Source organism: Trachurus trachurus (assembly GCF_905171665.1).
Source record: "Trachurus trachurus genome assembly, chromosome: 15".
Lineage (NCBI taxonomy): Eukaryota > Metazoa > Chordata > Actinopteri > Carangiformes > Carangidae > Trachurus > Trachurus trachurus.
In genome coordinates, this window is record NC_139906.1 from 1428185 (window position 1) to 1446552 (window position 18368).

General features: G+C 44.4%; 2 protein-coding genes across 2 annotated transcripts; both read right to left on the reverse strand.

Annotated features, from left to right (window-relative positions):
• Nucleotides 1-152: 152 nt before the first annotated feature.
• LOC310998541 (uncharacterized protein) lies at nt 153-4493 on the reverse strand (the record flags this gene model as incomplete). The annotated part of the gene is given in 3 exon segments (XM_083988649.1): nt 153-1841; nt 1844-1894; nt 2847-4493. Coding segments are annotated over 3 exon segments (3387 nt in total).
• Nucleotides 4494-5527: 1034 nt separating this feature from the next.
• On the reverse strand, nt 5528-12406 carry LOC310998542 (uncharacterized protein; the record flags this gene model as incomplete). The annotated part of the gene is made up of 2 exons (XM_083988650.1): nt 10762-12406; nt 5528-7200 (listed from the first exon to the last, which is right to left on the reverse strand). Exons 1-2 carry the CDS (start codon nt 12392-12394, stop codon nt 5528-5530), a joined length of 3306 nt encoding a protein of 1101 aa, XP_083844776.1. The 5' UTR covers nt 12395-12406.
• Nucleotides 12407-18368: the final 5962 nt, after the last annotated feature.

Below are 18368 nucleotides of genomic sequence, written 5' to 3' on the forward strand. Positions count from 1 at the left end.
AGTCCCGCCCACAATGTTTAATGATTGACAGGTGATCTCTGTGCAGTGCAGAGACACAACAGCAATGAGCTTTTAGCAACAAACATGGAGACTAAAGAAAGTGATGAACTAAAATACAGATTTTAACCAACTGCACCTTCAATCATCTTTGTCTATTTGAGTTTACACAACTCTGCTGTGGCTTCATAAGCATAGTCAAGACCAACTCCAGCATGTAGAGGCTGAGTGAATGTGGTCTGGACTCTGTGGAGGAGAGTCATGGTTTCAGAGACGCTGTAGAAGGACAGAATACCTGCTCTGTGATCCAGGTACACTCCTACTCTGGAGGACTGAGGACCTGAGACTGGAGTCTTGATGCTGTTGAAGCAAAATGTGAAACTGTTGTTGGAACAATCTAATGACCAAGATTTGTCGTTACGTCCAAACCAACTTTTTCTGCTGATATTCTTGTATGTGACTGCTACATAAACTCTTCCTCTCCACTCCACCTCCCAGTAACAACGTCCAGTCAGACTCTCTCTACTCAGGACCTGAGGACATGAAGTGAATCTGTCTGGGTGACGAGAATAAGACTGAACTTCTCTCATGAATGTTACTTTCCTGTTTCCCTCAGATAATAACAGCCATGTGTGTGCTGTGTTTGGATCCAGTGTGATTTCCTGTGAATATCTTAAGAAGTCAGCTCTGGTCCTGGGCTCTGGTGGTGGTGACAGTAAAACATCCACTTGAGTCTCAGTCAGAGAGATGTTTGTCCTTGTGTCTCTCAGAAGGTCCTGTAGTTTGTCTCTGAGCTCTGACACAGCTGCTGTCACGTCCTCAAAGTGTCTGAGAGGACGGATGTTGATGCTGGATGAGTGTGTAGATGGACTGAGTGCTGACAGTGAGGGGTAGTTGTGTAGAAACTGGGTGTGATCCTCTGTGTGCGACAGCAGCTTCAGCTCAGCGTCTTTCCTCTTCAGCTCAGTGATCTCCTGCTCCAGCTTCTTCTCAAGCTCTTTGACTCCACTCACTTGAGTTTCCTGCTGGGATCTGATCTGCTGCTTCAGCTCAGAGCTTCTTTTCTCCATCAGACGGATCAGCTGAGTGAAGATCTTCTCACTGTCCTCCACTGCTTTATCAGCAGAGCCATTGATGGTCTCCACCTCCTGTTGAAGCACCTTCACGTCTTTCTCTCTTTCCTGGATTCTCTGCTGGATGTTTTGTCGACTCAGCTCCAGCTCTCTCTGCCTCTCAGTCCTTTCTGCTGCAGCTGAGACTGTGTCGTGGCCTTTATGTTCATCCAGGCAGAGGTGACAAATACACTTCTGATCAGTGCGGCAGAACATCTTCAGCACCTCATTATGACGAGAGCAGATGTTCTCCTGGAGCTTCTTGGAGGGCTCCACCAGCTTGTGATTCTTAAATGAAGGAGATTCATAATGAGGCTGCAGGTGCTTCTCACAATAAGAGACCAGACATTGCAGACAGGACTTGACAGCTTTGAGTTTCCTCCCAGTGCAGAAATCACAGGCCACATCTTCAGGTCCAGCACAGCAGTGATCAGCAGGAGCAGCTTGGAGTCCAGTCTTCTTCAGCTCCTCCACTAAAGCTGCTAACATGGTGTTTTTCACCAGAGGAGGCCTCGGTGTGAAGTTCTTCCTACACTGAGGGCAGCTGTAGATTTTCTTCCCATCCTCTGCATCCCAGTGGGTTTTAATACAGTTGAAGCAGTAGCTGTGTCCACAGGGAATAGTCACTGGGTCCTTCAGTAGATCCAGGCAGATGGAACAAGAGAAGGTCTCCTGGTCCAGATGAACTCCTTTCTGCGCCATTTCACCTCTCACAGACGACGACGACTGTCTGGGTTTCTGTTGCTCAGAAGTGAAACTAGTCTGAGCTCTGATCTCAACAACATGTGTCTCTGCAGTGAACGGGGCCTGTCGGCTCCTCCTCTTCACCACATGTTGGTTCCACCCATCTTCAACCTGTAGATCTGAAGGGGAGGGAACAAGGTGTGTTTCCTTGTTCCCTCCCCTTCAGATCTACAGTGAACAGGGTGCAGCAGCTCAGTGTGTTTGACAGCAGATAATCAGATATTTCCTCATTCCAGTGCGAGGAGCAGCAGCTGTAAATCTCAACTTCTCCTATTTACAATGAAGTCTGATTATATTATTGTTACCTTATAGACTCAAGAAAACATCCATTCCAGACATGGAAGATGTTGCTCAACATATTTATTTTCAGTTCCCACACAACATATACATACTAAGTGCAAAAATATCACACAAAGTTTATTGTCAACAACATTAACTATATATTCAGACATTTCACTCAGAGAATGCAAACATTGGTCTGTTAGCTGTCATACATCATTCTCTGTAGTGTAATGATCTCATCTATTGATACCTGGAGTTCAACATACACTGATTGTTTCTGTTAAGTTGGAACAAGAGCAACAAAAGGCTGGAAAAGTAAATGATAGGAATAATAAACAGCTGGAGGAGCAACTAGTTAGGTTAATTAGTAACATGGATATGATTATAATCATGATATTTACACTTTGATTAAAGCTCACAGACCTTATTAGTGAGTGGATTCTAACAACAACAACATTTTGATCCGACAAACACGTCAATGTAAATGTGATTGTAGATTTCTTAGTTTCAAACATCAACGCAAGAAGAGATGACAACTAGAGGTCAAAGTCCCGCCCACAATGTTTAATGATTGACAGCTGATCTCTGTGCAGTGCAGAGACACAACAGCAATGAGCTTTTAGCAACAAACATGGAGACTAAAGAAAGTGATGAACTAAAATACAGATTTTAACCAACTGCACCTTCAATCATCTTTGTCTATTTGAGTTTACACAACTCTGCTGTGTCATCAGGCAAGTAAAGACCAACTCCAGCATGTAGAGGCTGAGTGAATGTGGTCTGGACTCTGTGGAGGAGAGTCATGGTTTCAGAGACGCTGTAGAAGGACAGAATACCTGCTCTGTGATCCAGATACACTCCTACTCTGGAGGACTGAGGACCTGAGACTGGAGTCTGGATGCTGTTGAACCTAAATGTGAAACTGTTGTTGGAACAATCTAATGACCAAGATTTGTCGTTACGTCCAAACAAACTTTCTCTGCTGATATTCTTGTATGTGACTGCTACAATAACTCCTCTTCCTCTCCACTCCACCTCCCAGTAACAACGTCCAGTCAGACTCTCTCTACTCAGGACCTGAGGACATGAAGTGAATCTGTCTGGGTGACTAGAATAAGACTGTGGTTGACCCCATTTCACTTTCCTGTTTCCTTCAGATAATAACAGGTATCTGTTTGCTGTGTTTGGATCCAGTGTGATTTCCTGTGAATATCTTAAGAAGTCAGCTCTGGTCCTGGGCTCTGGTGGTGACAGTAAAACAGCCACTTGAGTCTCTGTCAGTGAGACGTTTGTCCATGTGTCTCTCAGAAGGTCCTGTAGTTTGTCTCTGAGCTGTGACACAGCTGCTGTCACGTCCTCAAAGTGTCTGAGAGGACGGATGTCGATGCTGGATGAGTGTGTAGATGGACTGAGTGCTGACAGTGAGGGGTAGTTGTGTAGAAACTGGGTGTGATCCTCTGTGTGCGACAGCAGCTTCAGCTCAGCGTCTTTCCTCTTCAGCTCAGTGATCTCCTGCTCCAGCTTCTTCTCAAGCTCTTTGACTCCACTCACTTGAGTTTCCTGCTGGGATCTGATCTGCTGCTTCAGCTCAGAGCTTCTTTTCTCCATCAGACGGATCAGCTGAGTGAAGATCTTCTCACTGTCCTCCACTGCTTTATCAGCAGAGCCATTGATGGCCTTTACCTCCTGTTGAAGCACCTTCACGTCTTTCTCTCTGAGCTGGATTCTCTGCTGGATGTTTTGTCGACTCAGCTCCAGCTCTCTCTGCCTCTCAGTCCTTTCTGCTGCAGCTGAGACTGTGTCGTGGCCTTTATGTTCATCCACAGAGCAGATATAACAGATACACTTCTGATCAGTGCGGCAGAACATCTTCACCACCTCATTATGACGAGAGCAGATGTTCTCCTGGAGCTTCTTGGAGGGCTCCACCAGCTTGTGATTCTTAAATGAAGGAGATTCATAATGAGGCTGCAGGTGTTTCTCACAATACGAGACCAGACATTGCAGACAGGACTTGACAGCTTTGAGTTTTCTCCCAGTGCAGAAATCACAGGCCACATCTTCAGGTCCAGCATAGCAGTGATCAGCAGCAGGAGCAGCTTGGAGTCCAGTCTTCTTCAGCTGCTCCACTAAAGCTGCTAACATGGTGTTTTTCACCAGAGGAGGCCTCGGTGTGAAGGTCTGCCTACACTGAGGACAGCTGTAGATTTTCTTCCCATCCTCTGCATCCCAGTGGGTTTTAATACAGTTGAAGCAGTAGCTGTGTCCACAGGGAATAGTCACTGGATCCTTCAGTAGATCCAGACAGATGGAACAAGAGAAGGTCTCCTGGTCCAGATGAACTCCTTTCTGCGCCATTTCACCTCTCACAGACGACGACGACGACGACGACTGTCTGAGTTTCTGTTGCTCAGAAGTGAAACTAGTCTGAGCTCTGATCTCAACAACATGTGTCTGCAGTGAACGGGGCCTGTCAGCTCCTCCTCTTCACCACATGTTGGTTCCACCCATCTTCAACCTGTAGATCTGAAGGGGAGGGAACAAGGTGTGTTTCCTTGTTCCCTCCCCTTCAGATCTACAGTGAACAGGCTGCAGCAGCTCAGTGTGTTTGACAGCAGATAATCAGATATTTCCTCATTCCAGTACGAGGAGCAGCAGCTGTAGATGTCAACTTCTCCCATTTACAATTAAGTCTGGTTATATTATTGTTACCTTATAGACTCAAGAAAACATCCATTCCAGACATGGAAGATGTTGCTCAACATATTTATTTTCAGTTCCCACACAACATATACATACAAAGTGCAAAAATATATATCACACGAAGTTTATTGTAAACAACATTAACTATATATTCAGACATTTCACTCAGAGAATGCAAACATTGGTCTGTTAGCTGTCATACATCATTCTCTGTAGTGTAATGATCTCATCTATTGATACCTGGAGTTCAACATACACTGATTGTTTCTGTAAAGTTGGAACAAGAGCAACAAAAGGCTGGAAAAGTAAATGATAGGAATAATAAACAGCTGGAGGAGCAACTAGTTAGGTTAATTAGTAACATGGGTGTGATTATAATCATGATGTTTACACTTTGATTAAAGCTCATAGACCTTATTAGTGAGTGGATTCTAACAACAACAACATTTTGATCCGACAAACACGTCAATGTAAATGTGATTGTAGATTTCTTAGTTTCAAACATCAACACAAGAAGAAATGACAACTAGAGGTCAAAGTCCCGCCCACAATGTTTAATGATTGACAGCTGATCTCTGTGCAGTGCAGAGACACGACAGCAATGAGCTTTTAGCAACAAACATGGAGACTAAAGAAAGTGATGAACTAAAATACAGATTTTTACCAACTGCTCCTTCAATGATCTTTGTCTATTTGAGTTTACACAACTCTGCTGTGGCTCCATAACCAACCCAAACTCCAGCATGTAGAGGCTGAGTGAATGTGGTCTGGACTCTGTGGAGGAGAGTCATGGTTTCAGAGACGCTGTAGAAGGACAGAATACCTGCTCTGTGATCCAGGTACACTCCTACTCTGGAGGACCGAGGACCTGAGACTGGAGTCTTGATGTTGTTGAAGCAAAATGTGAAACTGTTGTTGAAACAATCTAATGCCCAAGATTTGTCGTTACCTCCAAACAAACTTTCCCTCCCTGCTCTGCTGATATTCTTGTATGCGACTGCTACATAAACTCCTATTCCTCTCCACTCCACCTCCCAGTAACAACGTCCAGTCAGACTCTCTCTACTCAGGACCTGAGCATACATAGTGAATCTGTCTGGGTGACTAGAATAAGACTGAACTTCTCTCATGAATGTTACTTTCCTGTTTCCCTCAGATAATAACAGCCATGTGTTTGCTGTGTTTGGATCCAGTGTGATTTCCTGTGAATATATTAAGAAGTCGGCTCTGGTCCTGGGCTCTGGTGGTGTTGACAATAAAACATCCATTTGAGTCTCAGTCAGTGAGATGTTTGTCCATGTGTCTCTCAGAAGGTCCTGTAGTTTGTCTCTGAGCTCTGACACAGCTGCTGTCACATCCTCAAAGTGTCTGAGAGGACGGATGTTGATGCTGGATGAGTGTGTAGATGGACTGAGTGCTGACAGTGAGGGGTAGTTGTGTAGAAACTGGGTGTGATCCTCTGTGTGCGACAGCAGCTTCAGCTCAGCGTCTTTCCTCTTCAGCTCAGTGATCTCCTGCTCCAGCTTCTTCTGAAGCTCTTTGACTCCACTCACTTGAGTTTCCTGCTGGGATCTGATCTGCTGCTTCAGCTCAGAGCTTCTTTTCTCCATGAGACGGATCAGCTGAGTGAAGATCTTCTCACTGTCCTCCACTGCTTTATCAGCAGAGCCATTGATGTTCTTTACCTCCTGTTGAAGCACCTTCACATCTTTCTCTCTGTCCTGGATTCTCTGCTGGATTTTCTGTCGACTCAGCTCCAGCTCTCTCTGCCTCTCAGTCCTTTCTGCTGCAGCTGAGACTGTGTCGTGGCCTTTATGTTCATCCACAAGGCAGACAAGACAAATACACTTCTGATCAGTGCGGCAGAACATCTTCATCACCTCATTATGACGAGAGCAGATGTTCTCCTGGAGCTTCTTGGAGGGCTCCACCAGCTTGTGATTCTTAAATGAAGGAGATTCATAATGAGGCTGCAGGTGTTTCTCACAATAAGAGACCAGACATTGCAGACAGGACTTGACAGCTTTGAGTTTCCTCCCAGTGCAGAAATCACAGGCCACATCTTCAGATCCAGCATAGCAGTGATCAGCAGGAGCAGCTTGGAGTCCAGTCTTCTTCAGCTCCTCCACTAAAGCTGCAAACATGATGTTTTTCACCAGGACAGGCCTCGGTGTGAAGGTCTGCCTACACTGAGGACAGCTGTAGATTTTCTTCCCATCCTCTGCATCCCAGTGGGTTTTAATACAGTTGAAGCAGTAGCTGTGTCCACAGGGAATAGTCACTGGATCCTTCAGTAGATCCAGACAGATGGAACAAGAGAAGGTCTCTTGGTCCAGATGAACTCCTTTCTGCGCCATTTCACCTCTCACAGACGGCGACGATCGACTGTCTGGGTTTCTGTTGCTCAGAAGTGAAACTAGTCTGAGCTCTGATCTCAACAACATGTGTCTGTGCCGTGAACGGGGCCTGTCGGCTCCTCCTCTTCACCACATGTTGGTTCCACCCATCTTCTTCTTGTAGATCTGAAGGGGAGGGAACAAGGTGTGTTTCCTTGTTCCCTCCCCTTCAGATCTACAGTGATCAGGCTGCAGCAGCTCAGTGTGTTTGACAGCAGATAATCAGATATTTCCTCATTCCAGTGCGAGGAGCAGCAGCTGTTAATCTCAACTTCTCCTATTTACAATGAAGTCTGGTTGTCAGGGGTGGACCGGGACAAAAATTTGGCCCTGGACTTTTTGGTCCAGACCGGCCCACTATCTGCACGGGGATATTTTGCCAACTAGCACCGTTGATGTACATACAAACACACAAGCTCTTAATAACACCACGACTAAACGATATACAATATACAACAAAGTAGAGGAATAGTGTGGAATAAGTTAAGTTTGGACAAGATTACATGCACATAATGAGTCTGCATGCAATCAGAACTTTGGCTAGTTGGCTAAAGTATGGAAAACAATAGTACAATGATCTGAAAAATGGACAAACACTAATTTTATCTTAGAAAGACAGTACAGCTCAAAATAACAATGAAGCATGACAAGATATACTTGTAATTTGTGTACTGCATCATGAGTAACATGCAGAATGATGTTTTACTGTAACAGTAGTTAATAAGTGTTTTATTAATTTTAACTGTATAATGTTAAACTGTTGAAAGGACAATAAACCATAAACACTGACTGAAAAAAATATGGAAAGCATTTGTTAAGTTGTTAGCTCAATGTCCTTCATGACCAAATTTGAGTGAGGTCACTTTAATAAAAGCAACTAATCAATTAATCAGGATAGTATATGAATATAGTTATTGTTTTCCAATACTTTAGATAACTAGATTTAGCTGTAACACACCACACCATCAGAGTTATTAGCTGTAGCTATTTATTATGTCAAGTAACGTTCATAGCAACCATTCTGGACCATTTACAGTATTTTAATGAATGTTTATCCACACCATTCTGGAAAGCACATACCTGCTTAACAATCACTACCTCCTTCACATGGTGGAGAGTCTTCCTCAACACTTATTTTTTCAGCCTCCTCCTGCACCATAAGGGCACTGGTAATGGGAGCTTCACTCCCTTCAGACTCACGTGAAGGACCTGCTGCTGAAGCTGCAGCATCGGTGCTTCTAGCCCTGGCCAGGCCGGGCGGCCCCTGCAGCAAACACCTGCTTAATTGTTGTACTTTAAGCAGTCTGTGCTGCTAGAGCTTTTCTTTTTCTGTTACTTTCCTCCATTTTTCCGCGCTGCCTTTGGGTTTTTTTTTACTTTTCTTTTCCGTTTTCGTGCGCTGGTGTTTTTGTTTTTTTCTCTCTCTCGCTCTCTCTCTCTCTCATCATGACTCCTCATCATTAAAAGTGATTGGACGAGGGGGGGTCTAGAACATGCGTGGGTGGGACTCCTGGGCCTCTGTAGCCTCTCATAGGGCCATTGGGCCAGGTAGACAAACCACTGGGCCAATCGTCACCTCTCTGCTGTGTCTGCAGCTGAGCACTGTGGGCCGAGCTGATGCATGTCTCTCTCCCTGGGCCGGGAGAGTTTCAATAGGCAAGGCATGGCGAAAAAAAAAAGTTAAATAAATAAATAAATAAAAAAAACGGCCGCCTATCGGCCCATTAGTGACCGGCCCACCGGGAAAACTCCCGGTACTCCCTATGGCCAATCCACCCCTGCTGGTTGTATTATTGTTACCTTATAGACTCAAGAAAACATCCAAACAAGTCATGGAAGATGTTGCTCAACATATTTATTTTCAGTTCCCACACAACATATACATACAAAGTGCAAAAATATATATCACACAAAGTTTATTGTCAACAACATTAACTATATATTCAGACATTTCACTCAGAGAATGCAAACATTGGTCTGTTAGCTGTCATACATCATTCTCTGTAGTGTAATGATCTCATCTATTGATACCTGGAGTTCAACATACACTGATTGTTTCTGTAAAGTTGGAACAAGAGCAACAAAAGGCTGGAAAAGTAAATGATAGGAATAATAAACAGCTGGAGGAGCAACTATAGGTTCATTAGTAACATGGATATGATTATAATCACGATGTTTACACTTTGATTAAAGCTCATAGACCTTATTAGTGAGTGGATTCTAACAACAACATTTTGATCCGACAAACACGTCAATGTAAATGTGATTGTAGATTTCTTAGTTTCAAACATCAACACAAGAAGAAATGAAAACTAGAGGTCAAAGTCCCGCCCACAATGTTTAATGATTGACAGGTGATCTCTGTGCAGTGCAGAGACACGACAGCAATGAGCTTTTAGCAACAAACATGGAGACTAAAGAAAGTGATGAACTGAGGGCGCTTTCACACCTAATAGTTCGGACCAAGGTCCGGACTTAATTTTTTTTTTTTGTTACATTGTTTCCATATAGTCCAGCAAAGTTCGCTTTCACACTGCTATTATGACAGCGGACTAAAGGATCTACCGACGTCATGACGGATGAGCGTGCGTCTGACGTTAGCGCATAGAAAGTGCTCTGAAAAAAAAAAAGAAAAATATGTGTTAAAAAAAAAAAAAAATATATATAGCCTACTGCTGGAGAGCACGCTGTGGTTTGTAATCGCGAGTGAGTTTAGAGCTGATGAAAGGAGAGAAAAAAAGAGGTGCCGCGGCGAAATGCTCTCATTGATCAGAGTGGCAGCGATCAGCGATCAGCTGTTTTGTGTAGTGGAGGGGAACACACACACGCTATGCACAAACGCGCGACCCTCCTGTCAGATGCGGCTGCATCTCTCCAGGTCACTTGTGTGTGAGTGTGAGAGAAATAAAAGCTCTGACTTACTGGGGCAGACGTTGTTTGGTGTCACCCGCTGATCCGTCTTTTTCAGACTTTTTTCGGCGGAAAGAATATATATTCGGGTCATTATATAAAAAAATAGGCTTGCATGTATCGTTTGGGGATTTATATTAAACACTCTACTGTTTAATTCCGTGTAAACGTTTACAAGTGTAGCCTACACTGACACACCCATCCCTCTGACCAAATCTGGATATAATATGATCTCCTCTCCCCAAGTGTTGCCGCTGGTTGCTGCGGCTCCTCTTTCCTTTTTTTCTGTTTATTTACTTTTTTCGGCACAAGCTCATCTGACGTTATTTCCTGTATTTGGTCTGATAGTTCGAACCTTCCAAAAAAAATGCTTTCACACTACGCAGCAGCGGACCTTGGTCCAGGATAGTCCGGACCGAGACTACCTTCTGAGGCTGGACCAAAGACTCGGTCTTTAGTCCGGACCGTGGTCCGGGGGAGCTTTCACACCTGTCAATTTGATCCGAACTATCTGGAAAGTCCGAAAGTCCGGACCAAACGAGGTAGGTGTGAAAGCCCCCTAAAATACAGATTTTAACCAACTGCACCTTCAGTGATCTTTGTCTATTTGAGTTTACACAACTCTGCTGTGGTTCCATAACAAAGCCAAAGTCCAGCATGTAGAGGCTGAGTGAATGTGGTCTGGAGGAGAGTCATGGTTTCAGAGACGCTGTAGAAGGACAGAATACCTGCTCTGTGATCCAGGTACACTCCTACTCTGGAGGACTGAGGACCTGAGACTGGAGTCTGGATGTTGTTGAACCAAAATGTGAAACTGTTGTTGGAACACTCTAATGACCAAGATTTGTCATTACGTCCAAACAAACTTTCTCTGCTGATATTCTTGTATGCGACTGCTACATAAACTCCTCCTCCTCTCCTCTCCACCTCCCAGTAACAACGTCCAGTCAGACTCTCTCTACTCAGGACCTGATAATACATAGTGAATCTGTCTGGGTGACGAGAATAAAACTGAACTTTACTCATATATGTCACTTTACTGTTTCCCTCAGATAATAACAGACGTGTATATGCTGTGTTTGGATCCAGAGTGATTTCCTGTGAATATCTTAAGAAGTCAGCTCTGGTCCTGGGCTCTGGTGGTGACAGTAAAACATCCACTTGAGTCTCTGTCAGTGAGATGTTTGTCCTTGTGTCTCTCAGAAGGTCCTGTAGTTTGTCTCTGAGCTCTGACACAGCTGCTGTCACATCCTCAAAGTGTCTGAGAGGACGGATATTGATGCTGGATGAGTGTGTAGATGGACTGAGTGCTGACAGTGAGGGGTAGTTGTGTAGAAACTGGGTGTGATCCTCTGTGTGTGACAGCAGCTTCAGCTCAGCGTCTTTCCTCTTCAGCTCAGTGATCTCCTGCTCCAGCTTCTTCTCAAGCTCTTTGACTCCACTCACTTGAGTTTCCTGCTGGGATCTGATCTGCTGCTTCAGCTCAGAGCTTCTTTTCTCCATCAGACGGATCAGCTGAGTGAAGGTCTTCTCACTGTCCTCCACTGCTTTATCAGCAGAGCCATTGATGGCCTCCACCTCCTGTTGAAGCACCTTCACGTCTTTCTCTCTGTTCTGGATTCTCTGCTGGATGTTTTGTCGACTCAGCTCCAGCTCTCTCTGCCTCTCAGTCCTTTCTGCTGCAGCTGAGACTGTGTCGTGGCCTTTATGTTCATCCACAAGGCAGACAAGACAAATACACTTCTGATCAGTGCGGCAGAAAATCTTCAGCACCTCATTATGACGAGAGCAGATGTTCTCCTGGAGCTTCTTGGAGGGCTCCACCAGCTTGTGATTCTTAAATGAAGGAGATTCATAATGAGGCTGCAGGTGCTTCTCACAATAAGAGACCAGACATACCAGACAGGACTTGACAGCTTTGAGTTTCCTCCCAGTGCAGAAATCACAGGCCACATCTTCAGGTCCAGCATAGCAGTGATCAGCAGGAGCAGCTTGGAGTCCAGTCTTCTTCAGCTCCTCCACTAAAGCTGCTAACATGGTGCTTTTCACCAGGACAGGCCTCGGTGTGAAGGTCTGCCTACACTGAGGACAGCTGTAGATTTTCTTCCCATCCTCTGCATCCCAGTGGGTTTTAATACAGTTGAAGCAGTAGCTGTGTCCACAGGGAAGAGTCACTGGGTCCTTCAGTAGATCCAGACAGATGGAACAGGAGAAGGTCTCCTGGTCCAGATGAACTCCTTTCTGCGCCATTTCACCTCTCACAGACGACGACGACGACTGTCTGGGTTTCTGTTGCTCAGAAGTGAAACTAGTCTGAGCTCTGATCTCAACAACATGTGTCTCTGCAGTGAACGGGGCCTGTCGGCTCCTCCTCTTCACTACATGTTGGTTCCACCCATCTTCAAACTGTAGATCTGAAGGGGAGGGAACAAGATGTGTTTCCTTGTTCCCTCCCCTTCAGATCTACAGTGAACAGGGTGCAGCAGCTCAGTGTGTTTGACAGCAGATAATCAGATATTTCCTCATTCCAGTGCGAGGAGCAGCAGCTGTAAATCTCAACTTCTCCCATTTACAATGAAGTCTGGTTATATTATTGTTACCTTATAGACTCAAGAAAACATCCATTCCAGACATGGAAGACGTTGCTCAACATATTTATTTTCAGTTCCCACACAACATATACATACAAAGTGCAAAAATATATATCACACAAAGTTTATTGTCAACAACATTAACTATATATTCAGACATTTCACTCAGAGAATGCAAACATTGGTCTATTGGCTGTCATACCTCATTCTCTATAGTGTAATGATCTCATCTATTGATACGAGTTCAACATACACTGATTGTTTCTGTAAAGTTGGAACAAGAGCAACAAAAGGCTGGAAAAGTAAATGATAGGAATAATAAACAGCTGGAGGAGCAACTAGTTAGGTTCATTAGTAACATGGGTATGATTATAATCATGATGTTTACACTTTGATTAAAGCTCATAGACCTTATTAGTGAGTGGATTCTAACAACAACATTTTGATCTGACAAACACGTCAATGTAAATGTGATTGTAGATTTCTTAGTTTCAAACATCAACGCAAGAAGAAATGACAACTAGAGGTCAAAGTCCCGCCCACAATGTTTAATGATTGACAGGTGATCTCTGTGCAGTGCAGAGACACGACAGCAATGAGCTTTTAGCAACAAACATGGAGACTAAAGAAAGTGATGAACTAAAATACAGATTTTAACCAACTGCACCTTCAATCATCTTTGTCTATTTGAGTTTACACAACTCTGCTGTGTCTCCATAACAAACCCAAAGTCCAGCATGTAGAGGCTGAGTGAATGTGGTCTGGACTCTGTGGAGGAGAGTCATGGTTTTAGAGACGCTGTAGAAGGACAGAATACCTGCTCTGTGATCCAGGTACACTCCTACTCTGGAGGACTGAGGACCTGAGACTGGAGTCTGGATGTTGTTGAACCAAAATGTGAAACTGTTGTTGAAACAATCTAATGACCATGATTTGTCGTTACCTACAAACAAACTTTCTCTGCTGATATTCTTGTATGCGACTGCTACAGAAACTCCTCCTCCTCTCCACTCCACCTCCCAGTAACAACGTCCAGTCAGACTCTCTCTACTCAGGACCTGAGGATGTGTAGTGAATCTGTCTGGGTGACTAGAATAAGACTGAACTTCTCTCATGAATGTTACTTTCCTGTTTCCTTCAGATAATAACAGATGTGTGTGTTGAGACCCAGATATAACATTTATTATTTAATTTACATTTTGATATTTTACATTTTTATAATTCAGATGCCAGTCAGCTAAAGAACTGAAAAAGTAAACAGAAGCTATTTAAACTGTATTTTCATTGTGTTTATATTTTATATTTTTCGGACTGAGGTCAGAGGTGATGTGATGTCATCAGCGGGCGCACAGCAGAGTTGTTTTTGTTTACATGATGCCTCCCTGCGTTGGTGTAAGCCTCGTAAAAAAAAACGAATGTAACCGGGACAAATAAAGTTGCCAAACGTGAGACGGAGTCATGTCTGCTTGAGGGTGCAACATAAACTTGGTGTTTCCGCCCGGTTGGAGGTTTTTCTTCAGCGCGAAGCAAGACGAATGACGAGCAACCAACACGGACATTGTAAGAGCTAATGCTAGCTGCTAACCAAGCCTGCAGACATCTAAAGCCACATACAGTGAAGGTAAACGTTTTCTATCATGACGGAGCTGCAACAGATGTCGCCAGAGTGGGAACGTATTGTGGCAGAGATAGAAGAAAAGTTACTGACACTGAAAGCACCGGATTTGAATGATGTGTGTGCAGCACTTGGTCTTACAGTGGAGGAACGTGATAAAGACTTACCTCGCAAGTTGAGAAGGCTTATTCTTCAGTATGTAGAAGGAGAAGATATTATCTCACTGGAGGATGAAGGAATGTCTGTTTTGTTGGGATTAAATGACAAACTTGACGAATTAAAAGAGAAATTTGAGGATAGCGACGAACTCCTGCCTCAAAGTGCAGTACAAGAGCACCACCATGTGGACAAAAATGAAACAGCATCTAATAATACAGACGGACAAAGGGAAAGTGGTTCAAACCTGAATGCAACAGCCGCTGTAGCTAGCCAAAATGTGTCTTTTGTCCATCCACTGTACAGGAGAGAGTTAAAAATAACTGGACAAATTGGAGAACCAAATCAAAAGGACAAATTAACCTACTCAAGTTTGGAGAGACAGATTCAAAGGGCACTAAAGAAAGGATATGAGGAGGGAGAAGTTGTCGAGGCTGTTATTCAAGCAATAGCTCCAGGAACAAAACTGAAGAGTTACTTGGAGAGTAGAATAGATCTGACACTGCAAGCCCTCAGACAAATTCTACGGACTCATTACATTGAAAAAGATGCTACAGAGCTGTATCACTCCCTCACACGTGCAGTTCAGGACCCCAAAGAGACGCCCATACAGTTTTTGATGCGAGCCATGGACCTGAGACAACAAATTGTCCTCGCTTCAGATAGAGTCAAGTCTGGTTTGAAGTACAGTGCAGAACTAATTCAAAATCAGTTCCTTCAAACGGTAATGACTGGTCTTCATGATGACACTATTCGAACGGACATAAAACCATACTTACAAAATCCCAAAGTTACAGATGAAGTCCTTCTGGAGAAAATGACAGCTGCATACAGCCTGGAAATGGAAAGAAAGAACAAGCTGTCAACCACATCAAAAGCAAAAATGATCAGAGTGGCGGCAATTGGTGAAGAAAATGAACAAACTGAACATGTGCCAAAACCAAAGAATAAAAGTGGTGAAACAAACAAACGTGATACACTCATGGAGAAGGTTGATCAAGGTAACAAAGCCATATGTGAAGCTATTCAGAACCTCACCACACACATCGCAAGTCTTCAACAAGTCCCTCAGTCTCATGTTCAACAAAGGAGAGTCAGTGAAGAGCCAAGTGGAAAATACAGCGCACGGCCTAGGACTGTTAACAGCAGACAATGTCGGAAATGTCAACAGTCCAACCCTGACAGAAAATGTGATCACTGTTACAAGTGCGGCAGCACAGAACACTGGGCATCAGGATGCCGAATGAAAAACATCACAGCCAGCACAAGCAAAATTGAAATCCTGCAATGTCCAGCTGAAAACTCAGACAAAGCAGAACTTTTCAGTCTAAGAGCACCTCTCACTGGTAAGCAGCTGCAAACGGCGAAGCTGGTTGGAAAAAGATGTCTAGTTCGAGCTTCTTTAGGAGGAGTTGACACCACAATACTGTGGGACACCGGTTCACAGGTATCAATTGTGGGAACCAACTGGAAAACAAAGTACCTACCAGACGTTGAAGTGAGACCAGTGACTGAGCTGCTTGAAGATGGATCATTGGAGCTTTCGGCTGCGAATGGAACTGATATTCCATATAAGGGATGGATGGAAATTGAAGTCACCTTATCCAAAGATGCTGTAGCTGGAGTGAGCGACAAACCTGTCCTGGTACCCATCCTAGTGGCCAACAGTGACATTGAACGCCCGATCATCGGCTTTAATGTAATCGAGGAACTGGCCCTGACCAATGACACAAGTGGAGACTGTATTTCATCGGGTCAGATGGTTAAGAGACTGTGCACAGCCCTGGAGGTAGGCCACAGAACTGCAAGAGCTGTTTTATCTGTTTTGAAGAAGCAAAAGCCTGAAAACCAGCCCCACTTAGCCAGAGTAGGCAGACAACCAGTGACTATCCCAAGGAACAAAGTGATGGTTGTACAGTGTGGTCGGCTAAACAAGAGTGTGGTGAGTGCATCACACGTAGTGTTAGAGCCAAACCTTGAGGCACCATGGCCATCCGGCCTAGCCATTAGAGAACAACTGATTAAGCTTCCTTCAGAAGATAATGGTAAAATTGAAGTGACTGTGGAAAATATAACTGATAATGATATTGTGCTTTGCAGTCGCACCACACTTGGCCTGTTGCACAGTGTTGTTGCCATCTACCCATTGCAGACAAAGTCGGCTGAGGAACAGACACCACAAGCTACAGACAGCAGCGCTGCTCCGCCTGCACAGCAGTTGAGTGGAGAATCACGAGGTGAGCCCTGGGATCCGCCTGTGGACCTGAGTCATCTGTCAGAAGACCAGCAACAGCAGGTAAAACAAATGCTCAGGGAAGAATGTGATGTTTTCGCAAAGGATGACTGGGATACAGGGTGCATTAAAGATTTGGAAATGGAGATACAGCTAAAAGATAATGTGCCTGTCCAAAGAACATACAATGCAATCCCTAAACATCTCTATCAGGAAGTAAAAACACACATACAGGACTTACTCAACCAAGGCTGGATCCAGAAGTCCTGCTCCTCGTACTCCTCGCCTGTAGTATGTGTCAGGAAGAAAGATGGGAGTCTGCGGCTGTGTATAGACTACAGGCTACTGAATGGGAAAACACTGCCTGATCGTCATCCCATCCCGAGGATTCAAGAGATTCTTGACAACCTTGGTGGCAACTCCTGGTTCACGGTGCTGGACCAGGGAAAAGCATACCATCAGGGCTTCATGAGTGAGAAAAGCAGACCCTGCACCGCGTTCATAACACCATGGGGACTTTATGAATGGGTGAGGATCCCATTCGGGCTGACCAACGCCCCTGCCTGCTTCCAACGCTACATGGAGGGATGCCTGAGAGACCTCAGAGACGAGGTATGTGTCCCATATTTGGATGATGTATTGGTTTTTAGCTCCAGCTTCAATCAACACATTCAAAATGTGAGACAGGTGCTCAGACGACAGCATGAGTGTGGCATAAAACTGAGACCAAAAAAATGTGACTTTTTCAAAAGTGAGGTCTGTTATGTAGGTCGTGTTGTCTCTGCAGAGGGATACAAGATGAACCCTAAAGAAGCAGAGGCGGTTCAAGCACTGAAGCATGAAACACCAACTACTGTGCGAGAGGTGAGAAAACTAATGGGCTTCCTTAGTTATTACAGATCTTACATACCAGACTTTTCTAGGACAGCCAAGCCCCTTTATGAACTCTTAGCAAAGCCCAAGTCTGACGTGAAGCAAAGTCAAAAGAAAAAGGAGCTTAGCCGCAAATCTGCTCAGTTGCCACCTTCTCATCCAGTCCAGTGGACAGCGCTCCACAAAGAAATACTAAACAAAATTGTGGACCAGTTGACAAATCCACCAGTCATGGCGTACCCTGATCTAGAGAAACCCTTTGTGCTACATGTGGATGCCTCTGAAGAAGGCCTAGGTGCAGTTTTGTACCAGCGTCAAGAGGGTGTTCTCAGAGTGATAGCCTATGGATCAAGGACCTTAACAGCAGCAGAGAGGAATTACAAGTTACACTCTGGCAAATTAGAATTCCTGGCGCTGAAATGGGCCATAACAGAGCGGTTTCGGGACTATCTTTTCCATGCACCCCACTTTACAGTTTACAGTGACAATAATCCCCTGACGTATGTCACAAAGTCAGCAAAACTGAATGCAGCTGGACACCGCTGGGTGGCAGAGTTAGCGGATTATAGGTTTACATTGAAATACAGACCTGGAACAGCAAATAGAGATGCAGACTTTCTGTCACGCCGACCAGAATCCATTGAGGATGTCATCCAAGAATGTACTGAAGAGTGTCAACAGGAAACCGTCAAATGCATCGGGAAAGCCCTGGACATAGACGAGACAGGAGAAGTGAATTGGATCTCTGCTGTTACT